The sequence below is a fragment of the Trichomycterus rosablanca genome, chromosome 15 (genome assembly GCF_030014385.1).
Source record: "Trichomycterus rosablanca isolate fTriRos1 chromosome 15, fTriRos1.hap1, whole genome shotgun sequence".
Classification (NCBI taxonomy): Eukaryota; Metazoa; Chordata; class Actinopteri; order Siluriformes; family Trichomycteridae; genus Trichomycterus; species Trichomycterus rosablanca.
Window position 1 is genome coordinate 30,983,462 of NC_086002.1, and position 22,443 is coordinate 31,005,904.

General features: G+C 45.8%; 1 protein-coding gene and 1 pseudogene across 1 annotated transcript; one reads left to right on the plus strand and one right to left on the minus strand.

Moving 5' to 3' along the window:
* The window catches only part of LOC134328691 (NACHT, LRR and PYD domains-containing protein 3-like), a 1,194,473-nt pseudogene that overhangs the window by 989,056 nt on the left and 182,974 nt on the right, over window positions 1–22,443 (minus strand).
* Window positions 8,073–18,725, plus strand: adamts1 (ADAM metallopeptidase with thrombospondin type 1 motif, 1). The gene is made up of 8 exons (XM_063009711.1): window positions 8,073–8,836; window positions 13,380–13,720; window positions 13,817–13,949; window positions 14,043–14,500; window positions 15,997–16,183; window positions 16,270–16,448; window positions 16,525–16,700; window positions 16,794–18,725. The coding sequence occupies exons 1-8, from the start codon at window positions 8,263–8,265 to the stop codon at window positions 17,518–17,520; spliced, it is 2,775 nt and encodes a 924-aa protein (XP_062865781.1). The 5' UTR covers window positions 8,073–8,262; the 3' UTR covers window positions 17,521–18,725.

The window sequence follows — 22,443 nt, forward strand, 5'->3', positions numbered from 1 at the left end:
ATTTAATAATGAATTGATGAATCTTGGAGGTGCTGTCGGCCAATCGGGCGTCTGCATGGAGAATGAAAGGTGGGCGGTCTTAGACTTTTCCTAATCTGACTCCCGATCATGGATCACTAGGGCATCACTAAGGATAAATGATTCGCTAATTTGATTCCCGGTCATGGATCACTAGGGCATCGCTTAGGATAAATGATTCGCTAATTTGACTCCCGGTCGTGGATCACTAGGGCATCGCTAAGGATAAATGATTAGCTAATTTGACTCCCGGTCATGGGTCACTAGGGCATCGCTCAGGATAAGTGATTCGCTAATTTGACTCCCGGTCATGGATCACTAGGGCATCACTAAGGATAAATGATTCACTAATTTGACTCCTGGTCATGAATCACTAGGGCACTAATTTGACTCCCGATCATGGATCACTAGGGCATCACCAAGGATAAATGATTCACTAATTTGACTCCCGATCATGAATCACTAGGGCATCACTAAGGATAAATGATTCGCTAATTTGACTCCCGGTCGTGGATCACTAGGGCATCACTAAGGATAAATGATTCACTAATCGGACTCCCGGTCATGGATCACTAGGGCACTAATTTGACTCCCGATCATGGATCACTAGGGCATCACCAAGGATAAATGATTCGCTAATTTGACTCCCGGTCGTGGATCACTAGGGCATCACTAAGGATAAATGATTCACTAATCGGACTCCCGGTCATGGATCACTAGGGCACTAATTTGACTCTCGATCATGGATCACTAGGGCATCACTAAGGATAAATGATTCGCTAATTTAACTCCCGATCATGAATCACTTTAGCATCACTAAGGATAAATGATTCACTAATTTGACTCCCGATCATGAATCACTATGGCATCACTAAGGATAAATGATTCACTAATTTGACTCGTGGTCATGGATCACCAGGGCATCACTAAGGATAAATGATTCGCTAATTTGACTCCCAATCATGAATCACTAGGGCATCACTGACTCCCGGTCATGAATCACTAGGGCATCACTGACTCCCGGTCATGAATCACTAGGGCATCGCTAAGGATAAATGATTCGCTAATTTGATTCCCGGTCATAGATCACTAGGGCATCGCTAAGGATAAATGATTTGCTAATTTGACTCCCGGTCATGGGTCACTAGGGCATCGCTCAGGATAAGTGATTCGCTAATTTGACTCCCGGTCATGGATCACAAGGGCATCGCTAAGGATAAATGATTTGCTAATTTGACTCCCGGTCATGGGTCACTAGGGCATCGCTCAGGATAAATGATTCGCTAATTTGATTCCCGGTCATAGATCACTAGGGCATCGCTAAGGATAAATGATTTGCTAATTTGACTCCCGGTCATGGGTCACTAGGGCATCGCTCAGGATAAGTGATTCGCTAATTTGACTCCCGGTCATGGATCACTAGGGCATCGCTCAGGATAAATGATTCACTAATTTGACTCCCGGTCATAGATCACTAGGGCATCACTAAGGATAAATGATTCGCTAATTTGACTCCCGGTCATGGATCACTAGGGCATCGCTAAGGATAAATGATTCGCTAATTTGACTCCCGGTCATGGGTCACTAGGGCATCGCTCAGGATAAGTGATTCGCTAATTTGACTCCCGGTCATGGGTCACTAGGGCATCGCTCAGGATAAGTGATTCGCTAATTTGACTCCCGGTCATGGGTCACTAGGGCATCGCTCAGGATAAGTGATTCGCTAATTTGACTCCCGGTCATGGATCACTAGGGTATCACTAAGGATAAATGATTCGCTAATTTGACTCCCGGTCATGGATCACTAGGGCATCACTAAGGATAAATGATTCGCTAATATATACAGCTCAGGAACTCACTTTTATAGCTGCAGCGTTCAGACGTTAGCTCAACATTTCAACTCATTTCTCTTCACTCGGCCGAGAAACGGCTCCAGATTTTTCCTCTTAAAGACGGCCAGCGGGAGCCGCGACTGTAAACACGTCCATTTTTTACACGAACGAAGCGGTAAAACTAATAAACAGTCCGTCGGGTTTTATTATTTATAATTTTTTACCGTTTACGAGTCTAAAAATACAGAACAGAAGCTTCTTGTTTATAAAGAAAATGATTAAACCTTTACATCACATCTGTATGTACAAGGTGCAACTGGCCTGGCTAGCAGGCACAAATTCCTAAACACACACTCCAAATCTTTTGAAGGCTGTTATAAACCAAGAGGGTTCAACCTAGCAGTCATGGTAACTGTAAAAGAAGCTTCGTAAAGTTCTCACAGACAGTCATACTAATCAAATGCTCTCTCGACTCTTTTGAATGGGCACAAATTCCCACAGACATTTTTTTTCTATTTTATTTTATTTATCTATTTAGTGTAGTCAATCTGTCTTCCGCTGCTGGTGGATCCCTGGTTGCGGTCGAGGTGGGTATATTGCTCCTCACGCCTCCTCCGACCCGCGTGCAGCCCTTAGCGGAACCCTTTTCCACTCATGCGTTCTGCACAGGCGCCTCACTATCTGACAATCAGGGTCCTTACACAGCGTTTGAAGATATTACACTGACATAGTCCGGTCATCCCACCCTAGCAGAACCGTGTCTGCTGCAGGCACTGCCATTCCATTTGTGCCCGCTAGATGGCGCCCAGCCGAACCCGTTTCGAAGCGAGGAGTTCAGAATCTCGGCGCTGGTGTGCTAGCGGAACATCCCGCTGCGCCACCCGGGCGCTCCCACAGACATTCTTCAGCATCATAAATTAATCTGTACTGTGAAAATCGATGTTCCCGAGTAGGTACGCCAACCGAGATTCTTCAACGTGCACTTAGACTAGCGATGAAGAATGAAGATTCCAGAGGTCACTATACTGTATGAGTTGCAGGATGACCTGAAAGCAACCGGAACAGCAGTTGCACCACAAATCAGTACCATGGTAAGATAAATGGTAAAAAATTCAGCTCATCCTGTTTGGGGAAAGACGTTTCATGCACATGATAACAATAATTGACACTGGATCGGAAGGTAACATTGCTAGCCATTCTCCTGACTCATAACCCAGTCATGGATCACTAGGGCATCGCTAAAGATAAAAGATAGGGATATGCTAACACTTAAAACAGTCGTTGTTTACCTGTTTATGTAACATTTGGCCCCTTAGTAAATTACGTCAGCCCACTACCGTTGATAAAATAATGGGGTTGTTTTTGACGCAAATATAATACAAAAACACTGAAATAAAAAGCTGATTCTCACAATTTTTCAGAAGCTCGAGCTGTAACACAGGTTTAAAAGTGAAACAGGGAGGAGAATCCAGATAAACACAGATACACAGTATGTGGAGCTTTCAGAGTGAAACTCTGTTCTTCAATGGTCAGGACCACCACAGGACCACCACAGAGCAGGTATTATTTAGGTGGTGGATCATTCTCAGCACTGCAGTGACACTGACATGGTGCTGGTGTGTTAGTGTGTGTTGTGCTGGTACGAGTGGATCAGTTTTTAAACACCTCGCTGTCACTGCTGGACTGAGAATAGTCCACCAACCAAAAACATCCTGACCATTGAAGAACAGGGTGAAATCAGGTTTAAAAAGTATGTAGAGAAACAGATGGACTACAGTCAGTAATTGTAGAACTACAAAGTGCTTCTATATGATAAGTGGAGCTGATGAAATAGACAGCGTGTGTAGAAACCAGGAGTATATTACATGAGGTAACTTGTTTTGAACTGAAGTTAGCATCAGTCAAGTCAAATTAGCGTCAGTTAGCATCAGTTAGCATCAGTCAAACGCACTTTTTATGTAACTATTCGTGCTAAAGTTGAAGCTGAGGTGTAAAATGTTTAATCCAGCATGGAAATTAACCGTTTTTAATGTTTATTTATTTATTTATTTATTAAAATCGCTCGTTATTTCAAGTTTAGCCATACACACAGTATACAGCAACACTGTGTTAACCTCAACACACCAATGAGAGTAAAATATTGTGTTTTGGGGCCATCTGTAGGTTATAAGATCATAATTCACTCATTTCTTTTAAAAACTGCTTATTTTTAAAGTCTGAGGACCTTCCTGTCGATCTCTGTTATTAAATCATGACAAGACATGAGCAGTCATCCCAAGTTGCAAAAACTCATTTCAGGGAGGTACCCCCGGACCCGGACCCCGACCCCCCCAAGCGCAAAAAAAACCTCTCGCACACACCAAAGGATTATGGGTGATAACAGAACTTTTAGGAGCTGCTAACTGAGCTACTAAGCTAACTGTTCGCGTCACAAACACATTCATGTTCCCTACATAGTGCACTAGATAGTGTGAAAGATAATAGATTTGTGTTCCCTACATAGTGCACTAGATTGTATATTAGAAAAGAATTTATGTTCCTTACTTAGTGCACTAGATAGTGTACTAGATAATAGACTTATGTTTCTTACATAATGCTTTAGGTAGCAGCGTATCACTTAACGGATTTAGGTTCCCTACATAGTGCACTAGATAGTGAATTAGACAATTAATTATGTTCTTTACATAGTGCACTAGATAGATAGTGTATCACATAATTAATTATGTTCCCTACATAGTGCACTAAATTGTATATAAGATAAAAGATTTATGTTCCCTACATAGTGCACTAGATAGTATATCAGATCACGGATTTATGTTTCCTACATAGTGCACTAGATAGTGTATTACATAATTAATTATGTTCCCTACATAGTGCACTAGATAGTTTATTACATAATTAATTATGTTCCCTACATAGTGCACTAGATTGTATATCAGATAATGATTTATGTTCCCTACATAGTGCACTAGATAGTATTTTAGATATGAATTTATGTTCCCTACATAGTGCACTAGATAGTATTTTAGATATGAATTTATGTTCCCTACATAGTGCACTAGATAGTGCATTAAATAACGCATTCATGTTCACTACATAGTGCACTAGAAAGTATAACTAGATGATTTGTGTTCCTTACATAGTGCACTAGATAGTGTATTACATAATTAATTATGTTCCCTACATAGTGCACTAAATTATACATCAGATAATGGATTTATGTTCCCTACATAGTGCACTAGATAGTTTATTACATAATTATGTTCCCTACATAGTGCACTAGATAGTGTATTACATAATTATGTTCCCTACATAGTGCACTAGATAGTGTATTACATAATTATGTTCTCTACATAGTGCACTAGATAGTTTATTACATAATTATGTTCCCTACATAGTACACTAGATAGTTTATTACATAATTATGTTCCCTACATAGTGCACTAGATAGTGTATTACATAATTATGTTCCCTACATAGTGCACTAGATAGTGTATTGCATAATTAATTATGTTCCCTACACAGCGCACTAAATTGTACATCAGATAACGGATTTATGTTCCCTACATAGTGCACTAGACAGTATATTACACAATTGGTTTATGTTCCCTACACAGTGCACTAGATTGTATATCAGATAACGGATTTAATACGCGATCGGGGAATAAAGTCTGTGTCGCCTGCTTGCGCGTGTGTGTAAGTGTGTGTGTGTGTGTCGCTCTTGGCCGCTCGTTCTAGATTCCGGGAGATTTGATCTGACTTGCGGGCATCAGGGAGCCGCTGAGTATATTATGTATATTGTGTATGGCCTTGAAATACATCAACTCAATAAATTGTGCACAACTCAAGGTGTCTGAATACTTTTGGAGTCTTGTGTACACTCACATGAGAACTGATCTTCACGTCGCTGTGTTGGAAGCTCCAGAACGTTAGGTCTTGGTAGTCAGCACCTACCAGAAGTGGTCCAAGGAAGGACAACCGGTGACTGGTGAGAAGGTTAGAACTCTCGCTGGACGTCCCGTCTCTTCTGAGAAGGCTTCTCGCGAGACTGTGGGAATTTGTGCCCGTTCTGGGCACTGACATTGGTTCATTCCGAAGCTGTTTATACACCGATCAGCCATAATATTAAAACCACCTCCTTGTTTCTACACTCCACTCCACTTACCATATAGACGCACTTCACAGTTCTACAATTACTGACTGTAGTCCATCTGTTTCTCTGCATGCTTTGTTAGCCTGCTTTCATGCTGTTGTTCAATGGTCAGGACCCCCACAGAGCAGGTATTATTTAGGTGGTGGATCATTCTCAGCACTGCAGTGACACTGACATGGTGCTGGTGTGTTAGTGTGTGTTGTGCTGGTATGAGTGGACCTAGTCGGTCCACCTTGTAGATGGACCACCTCAGAGATGATCGCTCATCCCGTCTATTGCTGCTGTTTGAGTCGGTCATCTTCTAGACCTTCATCAGTGGACGCTGAGGACGCTGCTCACGCGGCGCTGTTGGCTGGATATTTTTGGTTGGTGGATGATTCTCAATCCAGCAGTGACAGTGATGTGTTTAGAATCTCCACTCATACCAGCACAACACACACTAACACACCAGCACCACATAATACCTGCTCTGTGGTGGTCCTGTGGGGGTCCTGGCCATCGAAGAACAGGGTGAAAGCAGGCTAAAAAGGCATGCAGAGAAACAGATGGACTACAGTCAGTAATTGTAGAACTACAAAGTGCTTCTACTGTATATGACAAGCTCAGGGTCAGGTGTATGAACTTGTAGGCTTGTATACTTGACTTACGGTCGCTGTGCGCCATCTGGTGGACACTCGTGTATCTTTAAGGCGCAACTGGAGTCACTTTTTCTCTTAAGGTGGACCGGATCTCTAAAGCCCTGTTGAGCAACAGGACAAGTAAAGCTGCTAAGGAGTTCATGTGCTTGTACAAGAACTTTGTATCAGCAGTTTCACTATTACCAGGCAACTAGGTGATCTCCAGGATGGAAGGTTCACTTGTATGTGCCTGAATCATGCTTTTAGTTTAGGGGGTTTTTCCCTTTTTTACAGGAACGGGGGAGCGGAGTGTGATTTCAGGAGAAAAAAGGCTAGACAGTGCGTTCCCAGTTTTCGTCACACTGGGCGCGCTTCCACACCTTTGATCGTTATCGGGGGATTTATGTTCCGCTTCCCCTTTTCCGAGGGGCCGGTGTTATTTTGTTCTTGTACGTCCCGTCCGTTTACGGTCACCAAGCAGCCCCCTTTACGTTGAATTACGGAACAATTTGTTTGTTTTAGCCGACCGGGAACATGAAAGCACACTGGAGGGAATAATAGAGGCCTAGGGCTTAATAAATTTTTTGAGCGGACCCAAAACGGGCTAATGGTTTTGGAAGGGTGGCGCGGTGGCACGGTGGCCTCACGGACCCCAAGAAGGTCCTGGGTTTGTGTGGAGTTTGCATGTGTCTGCGTGGGTTTCCTCCGGGAGCTCCGGTCAGACCAAAGAGGTGAACTGGAGATACAAAATTGTCAACTGATATGATGAGCAATCGAGCAACCCAACAGCGGCAACTTGGTGGTGGCGGGGCTCGAACCGGCAACCTTCTGTTTACTAGTCCAGTACCTTAACCGCTGAGCTATCACTGGCCCTGATAAATGATAAATCTCGGTCATATGTGGGGCAGCCCGGAAGGCGACGGTGTGCCTCCTCATGAGGTGGTGTGGACCGGCTGTACTCGTTGTGCTCTATACCTGCACGTAGAGTGAGCAGATTCAGAATCTGGCTCCGGTCAGCTGGAACTCATCACTGTCCAGTCACCAGCTGTTGCGCAAACTGGAAGCGACCCTTGTGTGCGCCGTTGCTTATGGAAATTCTGAACTGGTTTTGTTTGGTTTTTCCTATAGAATGCGTTTTTCTACATACATAAATGAAAAAGTTAGTCATTAATGTGATCAGAAGATCTTGGAAAGGGGTCAAATAGAGGGGGGGGGGGGTATGTGTGGGTAAAAAGGGGGGGTGGAAAGGGAGGGGTGTTCCAGGCCGGCATCATCCTACTCCATCCTACTGTGATTAATTATAGTGGCGCAGTGCCAGGACTCTCCTGCGTTCTGTTGCGCACAAGATTTCGTCTCTGGGAGATCAAAGGGGCTCCAGGAAAGGGGTGGTCCTGTTCAGAGGGGCTTATATAAAGCCAGCCGGTCTGTACTCCAGCCCAAGAGAAGAGCAGGATAAGATTTGGGGAGTTAAGGAGTAAAGGAAACTTTTAAACGCTCTTATTAGGAATTACTTTTATTTATTGTGATTATCAGCATTGGTACTTATTAGTTTGCACTGGATTTTTAGTAAACTACACCTTCCTGTGGAATCAAGCTGGACTCTATTTTATTCACAGAAACATATTTTCCAAAAGGAATTAAAATGCTTTTCGTGCGACTTGCGTTAACCTCGTTTGCAGCCCTGTGCGTAAACGCGGGGCAGAGCGCATGGGAATCGACAACTGCCATCCCGCGGAAAATCAACCCAGAGTCGGAAAGAGTGCTCCACTTCGAGCTGGAGATCTTCGGGGAAAGGATCCTGCTGGAGTTAGAGTCGGATCAGACCTTCCTGGCGCCGGGCTTCGTGCTGCATGTGGTGGGGAAGCCGGAGAACCAGCGGGAGAACCAGCGGGAGAACCACCAGCACCAGCGGGAGCTTGACAGCTCGGCCGAGGCGCGCTGCTTCTACTCGGGTACCGTCAACGGAGAGAAGAACTCGGCGGCCGCCTTGAACGTGTGCCGCGGACTCCGGGGCGCGTTTTATTTGGGTGGGGAAGAGTATTTCATCCAGCCCGCCAACACCACCGCTTCCAGCGGGGACGTCCACGTCGTTAGGCGGAGAAGCCGGCGGCTCGTCGAGGAGGACGCCGGATCCAAGTGTGGCGTCAACGAGGATGAGGAGAAAGTGCCAAAGCACCAGACGCACGACCAGTTCTCAACGCCGCCAGAAGCACAAGGTACATCCATGCGCCTTAAGAAGTTATAGGGGCAATATTGTGCGCATTTTCACAATTTCAGACGCTCTGTAGTCGGGAGTCGGTTCAATGACTCCTTTTTAGTGCATGGGTTGAAGAATCGACTCTTTTGGTATCGACGCTTAGAATGAGCAAATAAATATACATATTCGTTACAAAGTGCAGATGTTTAGGGCGAAGGGGGCACATCCTAAAATAAAGTTTTTGAGGGGCGATTTATGATATTATGCACAGCATTCTTTTATTAAAATAAGACAAGACGATCTGTCTGTAATCGGGAGTCGACTCCGATGACTCTGAATCAAGTTTGGCTTTCAGGCTTGACTTTTCCCTTTTATAGCCTGGAATCGAAGAATCGACTCTTTTGGTATCGACGCTTAGATATGCAATTCTTTAGGGTGAAGGGGGCACTTAAAATAACGTTTTTAAGGGGCAATTTATGATATTATGCACAGCATTATTTCTGTCTGTTATCGGGAGATGACTCCGAATCAAATTTGGCTTTGCTCTGCATTTTTAGTGCGAAGGTTTGAAGAATCGACTCTTTCAGTATCGACGCTTAGATGTGCAATTCTTTACGCGTTGTACAAGTTTTTTAAAGATAATTTTATGATATTTTATAAGGCGATTTTATGATATCATGCACAGCATTTCTAATATAAGACGATCTGTTAGTTATCGGGCGTCGACTCCGATGACTCCGAATCAAATTTGGCTTGGCTCTTGCTTTTAGTGCTTGAGATAGAAGAATCGACTCTTTTATTATCTACGGTTAGATATGCAATTCTTTACGCGTTATACAAGTTTTTTAAAGATAATTTTATGATATTTTATAAGGCGATTTTATGATATCATGCACAGCATTTCTAATATAAAACGATCTGTTAGTTATCGGGAGTCGACTCCGATGACTCCGAATCAAATTTGGCTTTGCTCTTGCTTTTAGTGCTTGAGATAGAAGAATCGACTCTTTCAGTATCGACGCTTAGATGTGCAATTCTTTACGCGTTATACAAGTTTTTTAAAGATAATTTTATGATATTTTATAAGGCGATTTTATGATATCATGCACAGATATCATGCTCTGAATCAAATTTTGCTTTGCGCAGCATTTTTAGTTCATGGGATCAAAGAATCGACTCTTTTGGGATCGACGCTTAGATATGCAATTATTTCGTTTTTGTCAAGACCCGTGCAAATTAAAAGTAAAGAGCACTTGTATGCATGTGCATGTTTATATAAATGTCGTTTTAGTGGTAAATAATTACTTCTGTTATCGGATGTCGACTACGATGACTCTGAATCAAATGTGGCTCTCAGGCTTGACGCTGCCTTTTAAGAGCGTAGAATCGAAGAATCGACTCTTTTGGTATCGACGCTTAGATATGCAATTATTAGTTTAAGTAGTAAATCATTACTTCCACTAAGGGCGAATTGAGCTGTATATGTATATTCATACCTATTACAAAGTGCAGATGTTTAGGGTGAAGGTGGCACCTAAATGTGCATTAAAATAAAGTTTTAAGGGGTAATTTTATGATATCATGAACAACATTTCTAATATAAGACAACCTGTCTGTATCCGGGAGTCGACTCTGAATCGAATGTGGCTTTCAGGCTTGACTCTGCCTTTTTAGAGCGTAGAATCGAAGAATCGACTCTTTTGGTATCGACGCTTGGGTATATAATTATTTACATAAATGTGCCCTAAAATTAAGGGCGTCTTTAAAGGGGCGATTTATGATATCATGCACAACATTTCTAATATAAGACGATCTGTCTGTTATCGGGATTCGACTCCGATGACTCTGAATCAAATTTGGCTTCCCGGCTTGACTCTGCCTTTTTAGAGCGTAGAATCGAAGAATCGACTCTTTTGGTATCGACGCTTGGATATATAATTATTTACATAAATGTGCCCTAAAATTAAGGGCGTCTTTAAATGGGCGATTTATGATATCATGCACAACATTTCTAATATAAGACGATCTGTCTGTTATCGGGATTCGACTCCGATGACTCTGAATCAAATTTGGCTTTCCGGCTTGACTCTGCCTTTTTAGAGCGTAGAATCGAAGAATCGACTCTTTTGGTATCGACGCTTGGATATATAATTATTTACATAAATGTGCCCTAAAATTAAGGGCGTCTTTAAATGGGCGATTTATGATATCATGCACAACATTTCTAATATAAGACGATCTGTCTGTTATCGGGATTCGACTCCGATGACTCTGAATCAAATTTGGCTTTCCGGCTTGACTCTGCCTTTTTAGAGCGTAGAATCGAAGAATCGACTCTTTTGGTATCGACGCTTGGATATATAATTATTTACATAAATGTGCCCTAAAATTAAGGGCGTCTTTAAAGGGGCGATTTATGATATCATGCACAACATTTCTAATATAAGACGATCTGTCTGTTATCGGGATTCGACTCCGATGACTCTGAATCAAATTTGGCTTCCCGGCTTGACTCTGCCTTTTTAGAGCGTAGAATCGAAGAATCGACTCTTTTGGTATCGACGCTTGGATATATAATTATTTACATAAATGTGCCCTAAAATTAAGGGCGTCTTTAAATGGGCGATTTATGATATCATGCACAACATTTCTAATATAAGACGATCTGTCTGTTATCGGGATTCGACTCCGATGACTCTGAATCAAATTTGGCTTCCCGGCTTGACTCTGCCTTTTTAGAGCGTAGAATCGAAGAATCGACTCTTTTGGTATCGACGCTTTGATTGCAATTCTTACTTATAAATAATAGTAAAAATAAAATAAATAGTTTCACTGAGCAAATATATATACAATTAAAATGCTTGTACTGCTTGCCACTTGTTTAATGTCATAAAATACAATATCGCATATCAAACAACTTATTCTGATAATACTGTATATTCCCTCTTCATAATATCATATTATTTATAATATCATCAACTAAATCATCATACGGCGAGTTGTGCATACTGTGCACACCAGCTAACGCGATCAAAGCCAGCCAGGTTCCATCGGCGTATTTTAGGGTTAACTCAGACAGGAAGGAAAGTGGGTGGGAAGGGTCTCAGCGAGCGATGGCGTGGAAATGGGTGGAACGAGGAGGGGAGGCCGGTGGAAACGTGGAAACGAGCCTCCTGACACAGCACGACGTGCAGGTCAGCACCGGCAGACATTTTCCACCGAGGAACTGGCGCAGAGATGCGTCTAATACGGTTTAGTGGAAGCTGAGTCATAATAGCGGGCGCCAGACAGTTTCTGGCACCTTCAGATCAGCGGGTTTCCAAATATTTTCAGAGTTTAAAGAAGTTTATTAGGTTGCGTTTTAATACTTGGTAACGTTCCCGTCAGGATCTGACGATGGGAAAAATGTGACCCCTGTGGTTCTAGAGGTTCTCGGTCATCCAGGTCTCGGTAGTCTTGAGTGCTTGAGTCAAAAGTTGCCAGAATTCCTTAAGGTTCTTGGAGACGTTCCCCCTCAAAGCTTCATTATTTGGTGGAAAACTCAAGAAGACGTTCAGATGAGAGGTGGAACGTCTTGAAGAACCTTCAAGCATTCAAGACATGACCCCTGTGTCTGGAGGTTCTCGGTCATCCAGGTCTCGGTAGTCTTGAGTGCTTGAAGGTTCTTGAAGACGTTCCACCTCAAAGCTTCATTATATAGTGAAGAACTAAAGAAGACGTCCGGATGAGAGGTGGAACGTCTTCAAGAACCTTCAAGCATTCAAGACAGGACCTCTGTGTCTGGAGGTTCTCGGTCATCCAGGTCTCGGTAGTCTTGTGTGCTTGAAGGTTCTTGAAGATGTTCCACCTCAAAGCTTCATTATACAGTGAAGAACTAAAGAAGACGTCCGGATGAGAGGTGGAACGTCTTGAAGAACCTTCAAGCATTCAAGACATGACCTCTGTGTCTGGAGGTTCTCGGTCATCCAGGTCTCGGTAGTCTTGAGTGCTTGAAGGTTCTTGAAGACGTTCCACCTCAAAGCTTCATTATATAGTGAAGAACTAAAGAAGACGTCCGGATGAGAGGTGGAACGTCTTCAAGAACCTTCAAGCATTCAAGACATGACCTCTGTGTCTGGAGGTTCTCGGTAATCCAGGTCTCGGTAGTCTTGTGTACTTGAAGGTTCTTGAAGATGTTCCACCTCAAAGCTTCATTATACAGTGAAGAACTAAAGAAGACGTCCGGATGAGAGGTGGAACGTCTTGAAGAACCTTCAAGCATTCAAGACATGACCTCTGTGTCTGGAGGTTCTTGGTCATCCAGGTCTCGGTAGTCTTAATTGCTTAAGTCAGAAGCAACCGGACTTCCTTAAGGTTCTTGAAGACGTTCCACCTCAAAGCTTCATTATACAGTGAAGAACTAAAGAAGACGTCCGGATGAGAGGTGGAACGTCTTCAAGAACCTTCAAGCATTCAAGACATGACCTCTGTGTCTGCCCCAGGTTCAAAAGTTCATTCACATATGCATGCCGATCAGTTCTAAGCACCTGACACGCCCGTCTGTTCGGTCTTGCTCGTTCCAGGTCATCACCGGTCCCGGCGTTTCGTGTCCACCCCTCGATACATGGAGATCATGATCGTGGCGGATCGCTCCATGGTGGACTTCCACGGCGACGGGTTGAAGCCTTACCTGCTGACCATAATGGCGGTGGCGTCCCGCCTGTATCGCGACCCGACCATACACAATTCCATCACGCTGGCCGTCGTGAAGCTCATGGTGATACACGACGAGGACCACGGACCCTCCGTCTCCGACAACGCCGCGCTCACCCTGAGGAACTTCTGCCAGTGGCAGAGGCAGCACAATCCCTCCAGCGACCGGCATCCGGAGCATTACGACACCGCCGTGCTGTTCACCAGGAAGGTAAGACCAGACCTCTGCCGCCTCTGGGAAATATTGTACGATATCGTTAATCAAAGAGCGTTTATCGTTAATAATAGACGCGTTTGTTGCTTTTAGGATCTGTGTGGCGCCCACTCCTGCGACACGCTGGGCATGGCTGACGTCGGGACTCTGTGCGACCCTGAACGGAGCTGCTCCATCGTCGAGGACGACGGCCTGCAGTCGGCGTTCACCGTAGCGCACGAGCTAGGTGAGGAAACATCTCCTGCTACGTTTGTATCGGAAACGTACCGATAAACTGTAAGTAAGACGTTCTCAAGATGCCGATTTTACCCCCGTCTAGGTCACGTGTTCAACATGCCGCACGACGACGCCAAGCAGTGCGCCGGCGTCAACCGAGACACCTGGAACGCCCACATGATGGCGTCGACCCTGTCCAACCTGAACCAGCTGCAGCCCTGGTCTCCGTGCAGCGCCCTGATGGTCACGTCCTTCCTGGACAACGGGCACGGTCACTGCCTGCTCGACAGGCCGGAGACGCCCGAGCGCTTGCCCCAGGCCCTGCCCGGTTCGGTGTACGACGCCGACCGTCAGTGCCGGCTCACGTTCGGAGACGAGTCGCAGCACTGCCCCGACCTGAGCACCACCTGCGCCGCCCTGTGGTGCACCGTCACCACGAAGAACGGTCTACTGGTGTGCCAGACCAAGAACTTCCCGTGGGCCGACGGGACGCCGTGTGGGCACGACAGCTACTGTATGGCAGGCCGGTGTTTGAGCTCTAGCGAAGCGGACCTGTATCAGGTAGGCACTGTTTGCTTGCAAGCAGACATCCCAAGTTAAAAAACTCATTTCAGGGAGGTACCCCCGGACCCCGACCCGGACCCCCCAAGCCCAAAAAAAACCTCTCGCACACACCAAAGGATTATGGGTGATAACAGAACTTTTAGGAGCTGCTAACTGAGCTACTAAGCTAACTGTTCGCGTCACAAACACATTAATGTGTACTACATAGTGCACTAGATAGTGTGAAAGATAATAGATTTATGTTCCCTACATAGTGCACTAGATTGTATATTAGAAAAGAATTTATGTTCCTTACTTAGTGCACTAAATAGTGTACTAGATAATAGACTTATGTTTCTTACATAATGCTTTAGGTAGCGTATTAGTTAACGGATTTAGGTTCCCTACATAGTGCACTAGATTGTATTTTAGATATGAATTTATGTTCCCTATGTAGTGCACTAGATAATGAATTAGACAATTACATAATTAATTATGTTCCCTACACAGTGCACTAGATTGTATATCAGATCACGGATTTATGTTCACTACATAGTGCACTAGATAGTGTATTAGATAACGCATTCATGTTCACTACATAGTGCACTAGATAGTATTTTAGATATGGATTTATGTTCCCTACATAGTGCACTAGATGTATATCAGATCACGGATTTATGTTCACTACACAGTGCACTAGATAATATTTTAAATATGAATTTATGTTCCCTACGTAGTGCACTAGATAATGAATTAAACAATTGGTTTATGTTTCCTACACAGTGCACTAGATAGTGTATTAGATAACGCATTCATGTTCACTACATAGTGCACTAGATAGTATAAATAGATGATGATTTGTGTTCCTTACATAGTGCACTAGATAGTGTATTACATAATTAATTATGTTCCCTACATAGTGCACTAGATTGTATATCAGATAACGGATTTATGTTCAATACATAGTGCAGTAGATTGTATATCAGATAACAAATTTATGTTCACTACATAGTGCACTAGATAATGTATTAGATAACGCATTCATGTTCACTACATAGTGCACTAAATAGTATAACTAGATGATGATTTGTGTTCCTTACATAGTGCACTAGATAGTGTATTACGTAATTAATTATGTTCCCTACATAATGCAGTAGATTGTATATCAGATCACGGATTTATGTTCCCTACATAGTGCACTAGATAGTGTATTAGATAACACATTCATGTTCACTACATAGTGCACTAGAAAGTATAACTAGATGATGATTTGTGTTCCCTACATAGTGCACTAGATAGTGTATTACATAATTAATTATGTTCCCCACATAGTGCACTAGATTGTATGTCAGATCACGGATTTATGTTCCCTACATAGTGCACTAGATTGTATATCAGATAACGGATTTATGTTCCCTACATAGTGCACTAGATTGTATATCAGATAACGCATTCATGTTCACTACATAGTGCACTAGAAAGTGTCTGACAGATTCTCATTTGCTTGTTAACAGATTCCCGTCAACGGAGGCTGGGGAACCTGGGGATCTTGGGGTGACTGCTCGCGGACCTGCGGCGGAGGCGTGCAGTACTCCTTCCGGGACTGTAACAACCCCCTGCCTAAGAACGGAGGCAAATATTGCGAGGGTAAACGGATTCAATACCGGTCCTGCAGCACCGAGGCTTGTCCGGACACCAACGGTAAGAGTCGCGTTTCCTGACCACGATCCGTCGCGATCTGCGCGTCTGATCCGCTGGATGACGTTCCGATTCTGTCTTTTGTCCAGGATTAACCTTCCGGGAAGAGCAGTGTCTGGCCCATAACGACATCTCCTCCCAGGTGTCCTTCGGCTCAGGTGAAGGTGTCGAGTGGGTACCTAAATATGCCGGGGTATCCCCCAAGGATCGATGCAAACTGGTATGCCGGGCAAAGGGAACCGGATACTTCTTCGTCCTCAAGCCGAAGGTAAGCACGGTATGCGACGAGGCGTCTCGTGAGTCGTCACGGAGAATCCGAGACTGACACCTCCGTCTTCTTTCAGGTGGCCGACGGGACGCTCTGCACCCCCGACTCGACCTCCGTCTGCGTGCAGGGCCAGTGCGTCAAGGCCGGATGCGACCGCGTGATCGGTTCCAACAAACAGTTCGACAAGTGTGGCGTCTGCGCCGGGGACGGATCCACTTGCAAGAAAGTCTCCGGATCTCTGGAGTACGCGAGGTAAATCAAAATAAAAAAAACGTACAATCGTAAACAATACGAATCATACGAATCCCCGCCCTTAACGTATGTTTGTCCTTATTGCGCTTGCAGACCTGGCTATCAGGACGTAGTGACGATCCCCGCGGGCGCCACTCACATCGACGTCAAGCAGCGTTCCCCCGGGAGTCGCCGTCTAGACAACAGCTACTTGGCGGTCCGCAGAACAGACGGCGCCTACCTCCTGAACGGCGACTACAGGCTCTCCACTCTGGAGACCGACGTCTCCGTGAGGGGGGCGCACCTGCACTACAGCGGTTCCTCGGCCTCCCTGGAGCGCCTGCGCAGCTTCGCCCCTCTCCCGGAACCGCTCACCGTGCAGGTCCTGTCCGTCGGGGAGTCGCCCCGACCACGCATCAAGTACAGCTACTTCGCCCCTCGCGTCGCGTCCGACCCGTCCGGCGCCAACCGGCGTTCCGTCAACGCCATCGGAGAGGCGGGCGGCGCCGAGTGGACCTTCGACGAGTGGGGGCCGTGCTCGCAGACCTGCGGGGAAGGGGCGCAGGGCAGGGAGGTCCTGTGTCTGGACGGACACGGCAGACCCTCGCAGGACTGTCCCGGAGAGCTGCGCCCGGCTTCCGCTCGGTCGTGTTTCGTACACGCCTGCCCGGCGTGGGTGGTCGGAGAGTGGTCGCCCTGCTCCAAGTCCTGCGGGAAAGGCTTCCGGAAACGTCCGCTGCGCTGCGTCGGGCACGACGGGCGCGTCCTGCCGGGCGACAGCTGTAAGTCTAAGGACCGACCACGACCCCTTTTAGACTTGTGCATCCAGAGCGCCTGTTAAGACTCCGATGACTGCAATCGGCCTGGAATTAGTGCTACCCCTCCGACACTGGGTACAGGACACAAGGGCACAATGTGTACCTGTCGAAAAAAGCTGAAATGGGTATAAAATATAAGGACGCCTCTGCTGCTTTCGGTGCTGTCGATATTTATGGACGGTTTTATTACACGATATGTATGTGTACTGTCTATCTGAGCTGGACTGGATAGATTTTATAGGTTTTACTTAATATAGGAAACGTACCCTATATGGACAAAAGTATTGGGACACAAAAAATATTTATTTTTTTATATATATTTTGTTTATGCCTTCTCTCCCCTTTTTCTCCACCGATGCCGATTCCCGCTCCGATCGAGGAGAACGAATACGTCGGCAGCAGCCGTATGCGTCTCATCACCCGCACTTTGACGAGTGCAGTGCAGTGCAGCTCAGCGTTGTGTACGGAGAGACACACCCTGATCAGCGCGCTCTCTTCTCATCTCTGTGCAGGCGCCATCAATCAGCACCAGTCATGAGAGAGAGAGAGAGACCCCATCCGGTTCAGTCCCGCCCGTATCTGAACGACAGGCCGACCGTCGTTCGTGTGGCCGCTCTGCCGTAGCCGGCGGGCAGATCCGAGATTCGATACGATGTATCCGAGATCCCAGCTCTGATTCCGGCGTGTGTTTTTTACCACTGCGCCGCCCCTTCAATTTTTGAATTCTTTCCTCGTGCTCAGGTGTCCAAATTCGAATACTTTTGACCATATAGTGCACGTTACGAGTAAGAATGTATAGAAATATATAAGCGTCTGGCTGATGAGTGGGTCCCAACCCTCAGCTGCTATAACCCACGACGACAGTTGTTACTTAACGCCGTACACCGCCGGCGTACAGGTTACAGGTCGCTACCACTTGGTGGACGGGGAGGGGGGGGGGGGGTCGAAGAACACGGTTTGTGTATCTGTGTGTGTGTGTGTGTGTGTGTTAGAAGGCGTACTCCGAGATGCTACTACTTCATAAGTAAGTCTCTCGTGCCTTCTGAGAAGGTCGTTATTGTACAGAATATCAGACGTTATTTATTTTTGTACAGCATTTAAAATGTAATCTTTGCCTTTTTTTTTTTTTATTGTTATTGTTATTGAATTAACAGAAGGATGTAGATTATATCGGAGTATTTATACAGTATTATATGGTCGTAGGTTTTCCAATAAAGTATCACAATGACCCGTGAACTGTCGTCGTCTTTATTGGTTGTGCACCTGCACGGAGAGTCACACACTTATCTCCGTTATTCCCGGTCTGTGTGCAGCGCCATCGATCGGCCAGCAGAGGTCGTAATCGCATCGCTCCCCTCCGATACGTGTGCAGTAGCCGACCGCATCTATTCACCTGCACGGAGAGTCACGCACTTATCTCCGTTATTCCCGGTCTATGTGCAGCGCCATCGATCGGCCAGCAGAGGTCGTAATTGCAACAGTTATGAAGAATCCCCTCCGGCTCCCTTCCTACGAACGAGCCTATCGTTGTCCGTGTAGGCACCCTCGTTACTGATGTTGACCTTTGCTCTGACCGAGGAGAGCCGTGACTAACACACGCCCCCTCCGACACAAGTGCAGTAGCCGACCGCGTCTATTCACCTGTATGGAGAGTCACGCACTTATCCACATTATTCTCGGTCTGTGTGCAGCGCCATCGATCGGCCAGCAGAGGTCGTAATCGCATCACTCCCCTCCGACACCCTCTTTATGAACGAGCCTATCGTAGTCCGTGTAGGCGCCCTCTTTACTGATGATGACCTTTGCTCTGACCGAGGAGAGCCGTGACTAACACACGCCCCCTCCGACACGTGTGCAGTAGCCGACCACTTCTTTTCATCTGCACGAGGCGGGTTCGTACGGGGTTCAGTCTCACACACAGAGGGTCACGCACTTATCTCCGTTATTCCCGGTCTATGTGCAGCGCCATCGATCGGCCAGCAGAGGTCGTAATCGCATCACTCCCCTCCGGCACCCTCTTTACGAACGAACCTATCGTTGTCCGTGTAGGCGCCCGGTCTGCCGAGCTCACGGGTTCGAGATGACCGCTCTACGCCACCTGAGTGCCCAGTTCTAACGATGTTTTCAACGGGCGACACAGAAGCTCGGATATTTTTGCATTACACTTCCTCTCTACTGATCTTGACCTCCACTCTCGGCACGTGTGCAGTAGCCGACCACTTCTTGGGGGTTCGTACGGGGTTCAGTCTCACACACGGAGGGTCACGCACTTATCGCCGTTATTCCCGGTCTGTGTGCAGCGCCATGGATCGGCCAGCAGAGGTCGTAATCGTATCAGTTATGAGGACTACCATCCGGCACCCTACCTACGGACGAGGCTGCCGAGCTCACGGGTTCGAGATGACCGCTCTGCGCCACCTGAGCGCCAGGAAACATAAATCCGTTATCTAAAATACTATCTAGTGCACTATGTAGGGAACATAAATCCGTTGTCTGATATACAATTTAGCACACTATGTAGGGAACATACATTCATATCTAAAATACTATCTAGTGCACTATGTAGGGAACATACATTCATATCTAAAATACTATCTAGTGCACTACATAGGGAACATAAATCCGTTATCTAAAATACTATCTAGTGCACTACGTAGGGAACACAAAATCCGTTGTCTGATATACAATTTAGCGCACTATGTAGGGAACATAATTAATTATGTAATACACTGTCTAGTGCACTATGTAGGGAACATACATTCATATCTAAAATACTATCTAGTGCACTACGTAGGGAACATAAATCCGTTATCTAAAATACTATCTAGTGCACTACGTAGGGAACACAAAATCCGTTGTCTGATATACAATTTAGCGCACTATGTAGGGAACATAATTAATTATGTAATACACTATCTAGTGCACTATGTAGGGAACATACATTCATATCTAAAATACTATCTAGTGCACTACGTAGGGAACATAAATCCGTTATCTAAAATACTATCTAGTGCACTACGTAGGGAACATAAATCCGTTATCTGATATACAATCTAGTGCACTATGTAGGGAACCTAAATCCGTTAACTAATACGCTACCTAAAGCATTATGTAGTGTCTATTATCTAGTACACTATCTAAGGAACATAGAAAGTAAGGAACATAAATTCTTTTCTAATATACTAATAATCTAGTGCACTATGTAGGGAACATAAATCTATTATCTTCCACACTATCTAGTGCACTATGTAGTACAAATTAATGTGTTTGTGACGCGAACAGTTAGCTTAGTAGCTCAGTTAGCAGCTCCTAAAAGTTCTGTTATCACCCATAATCCTTTGGTGTGTGGGAGAGGGTTTTTTAGCTTTTTTTGTTAGTTTTTTTTGGGCTTGGGGAGGTCGGGGTCGAGGTCCGGGTCCGGGGGCACCTCCCTGAAATGAGTTTTTGCAACTTGGGATGTCCGCGTGACCCTAAGTAGGATGAAGCGATGCAGGGCATCGACCCCTTTTAGACTTGTGCATCCAGAACGCCTGTTAAGACTCCAATGCGTTTCCAATAACTGCAATCAGCCTGGAATTAGCGCTACCCCTCCAACACTGGGTACAGGACACAAGGGCACAATGAAATGGGTGTAAAATATAAGGACGCCTTCGCTGTTTTGACGCCTTCTAAGCGTTCCTTTATAAAGAGGCTCTGAGGGGGGGCTGTACGTCCTCCCTGCTCTGAGATTGAGTGTGTTTACATCCGGCCTGTCATGGCCGAGCAGTGTAATGAAGAACGTCCGGGCTAGTTTCACAGTGCGAACGGATTCCTGACATTTCATCAGCACTACGTTCGAGAGAGAGAAAAAGAGGACGTAGATGCCTCTAGTCAAGTGTCCTGGCTTTAACGCCGGCGGGACAAAATACCAGAAGGTCCGGATCTCCAGCTAGCTGACGTTTTGCAGATGTCGGACCTAAAGCTGGCACAACAAATCAGGTTAACGACACGGTTACGTCCCCAGAAGTGATACTGGGGAAGCCGGACCTACCGCAACCCGGACCAGGATGAAGCGGTGCTGTGTGTCTGTTTAAGGGTCCGATTGACTGGACACACCCCGGACAGGTCGCCAGGCAATCACAGGACACACACATTCACACTTAGCCGGACGGGGTCTCTCTCTCTTATGACCGGTGCAATTACGACCTCTGCTGGCTGATCGATGGCGCCTGCACGGAGATGAGAAAAGAGTGCTGTCAGGGTGTGTCTCTCCGTACACAACGCTGAGCTGCACTGCACCCGTCAAAGTGCAGGCGATATTAGTAGCTCCGATTGTCTTGGGTATCAACCTGGGTATCGAACCCAAGTCCTTCTTGGTCCCACTGCGACATTGTGGTAAAACCTTCAACAATATACAGTATATGCAATCGTTTTCATTCTTAATTCTTGCCAGTCTACCTACCGGCATGTACTCGAGACGTTTTTTTTTTTTTAGCCCCATGAACCGAGCTACCTGCGCCGCATGTCTTCAATTATTCGACCGTCGGAACGAGGAGTCCGCTCCTCCTCCCCCGCCCGTCCTCGCTCCGCTCTTCATTTACGTCACGGCCAAATTGGAAAAGAATCGTTTCTCGGAACAGATTAATAAATAAAACGTGTGGGGGAAACGTCTGGCAGACGCTTTTATTCGAAACAACTAAGCGAGGAGTATACGATCCCGGCGCATTCCTACGCGAGTGCGGGTTGAGGGGGGTCCCGACCGAAGACGTCTCGGCTCCGAGGTTCTGCTTGGCGGGTCTGAGATTCGTAACCACAACTTTTCCGTTCGCTGGGTCGGAGGCTCGGTGCGTGCAGATGTTACGGTGAGAAGACCCGACAGCCGTCGTAAATCAGCTCTTCGACTCTTCGACCCCAAGAAACACATACACACACACACATATCGCTAAACGGTGCGGCTAATGGATGGG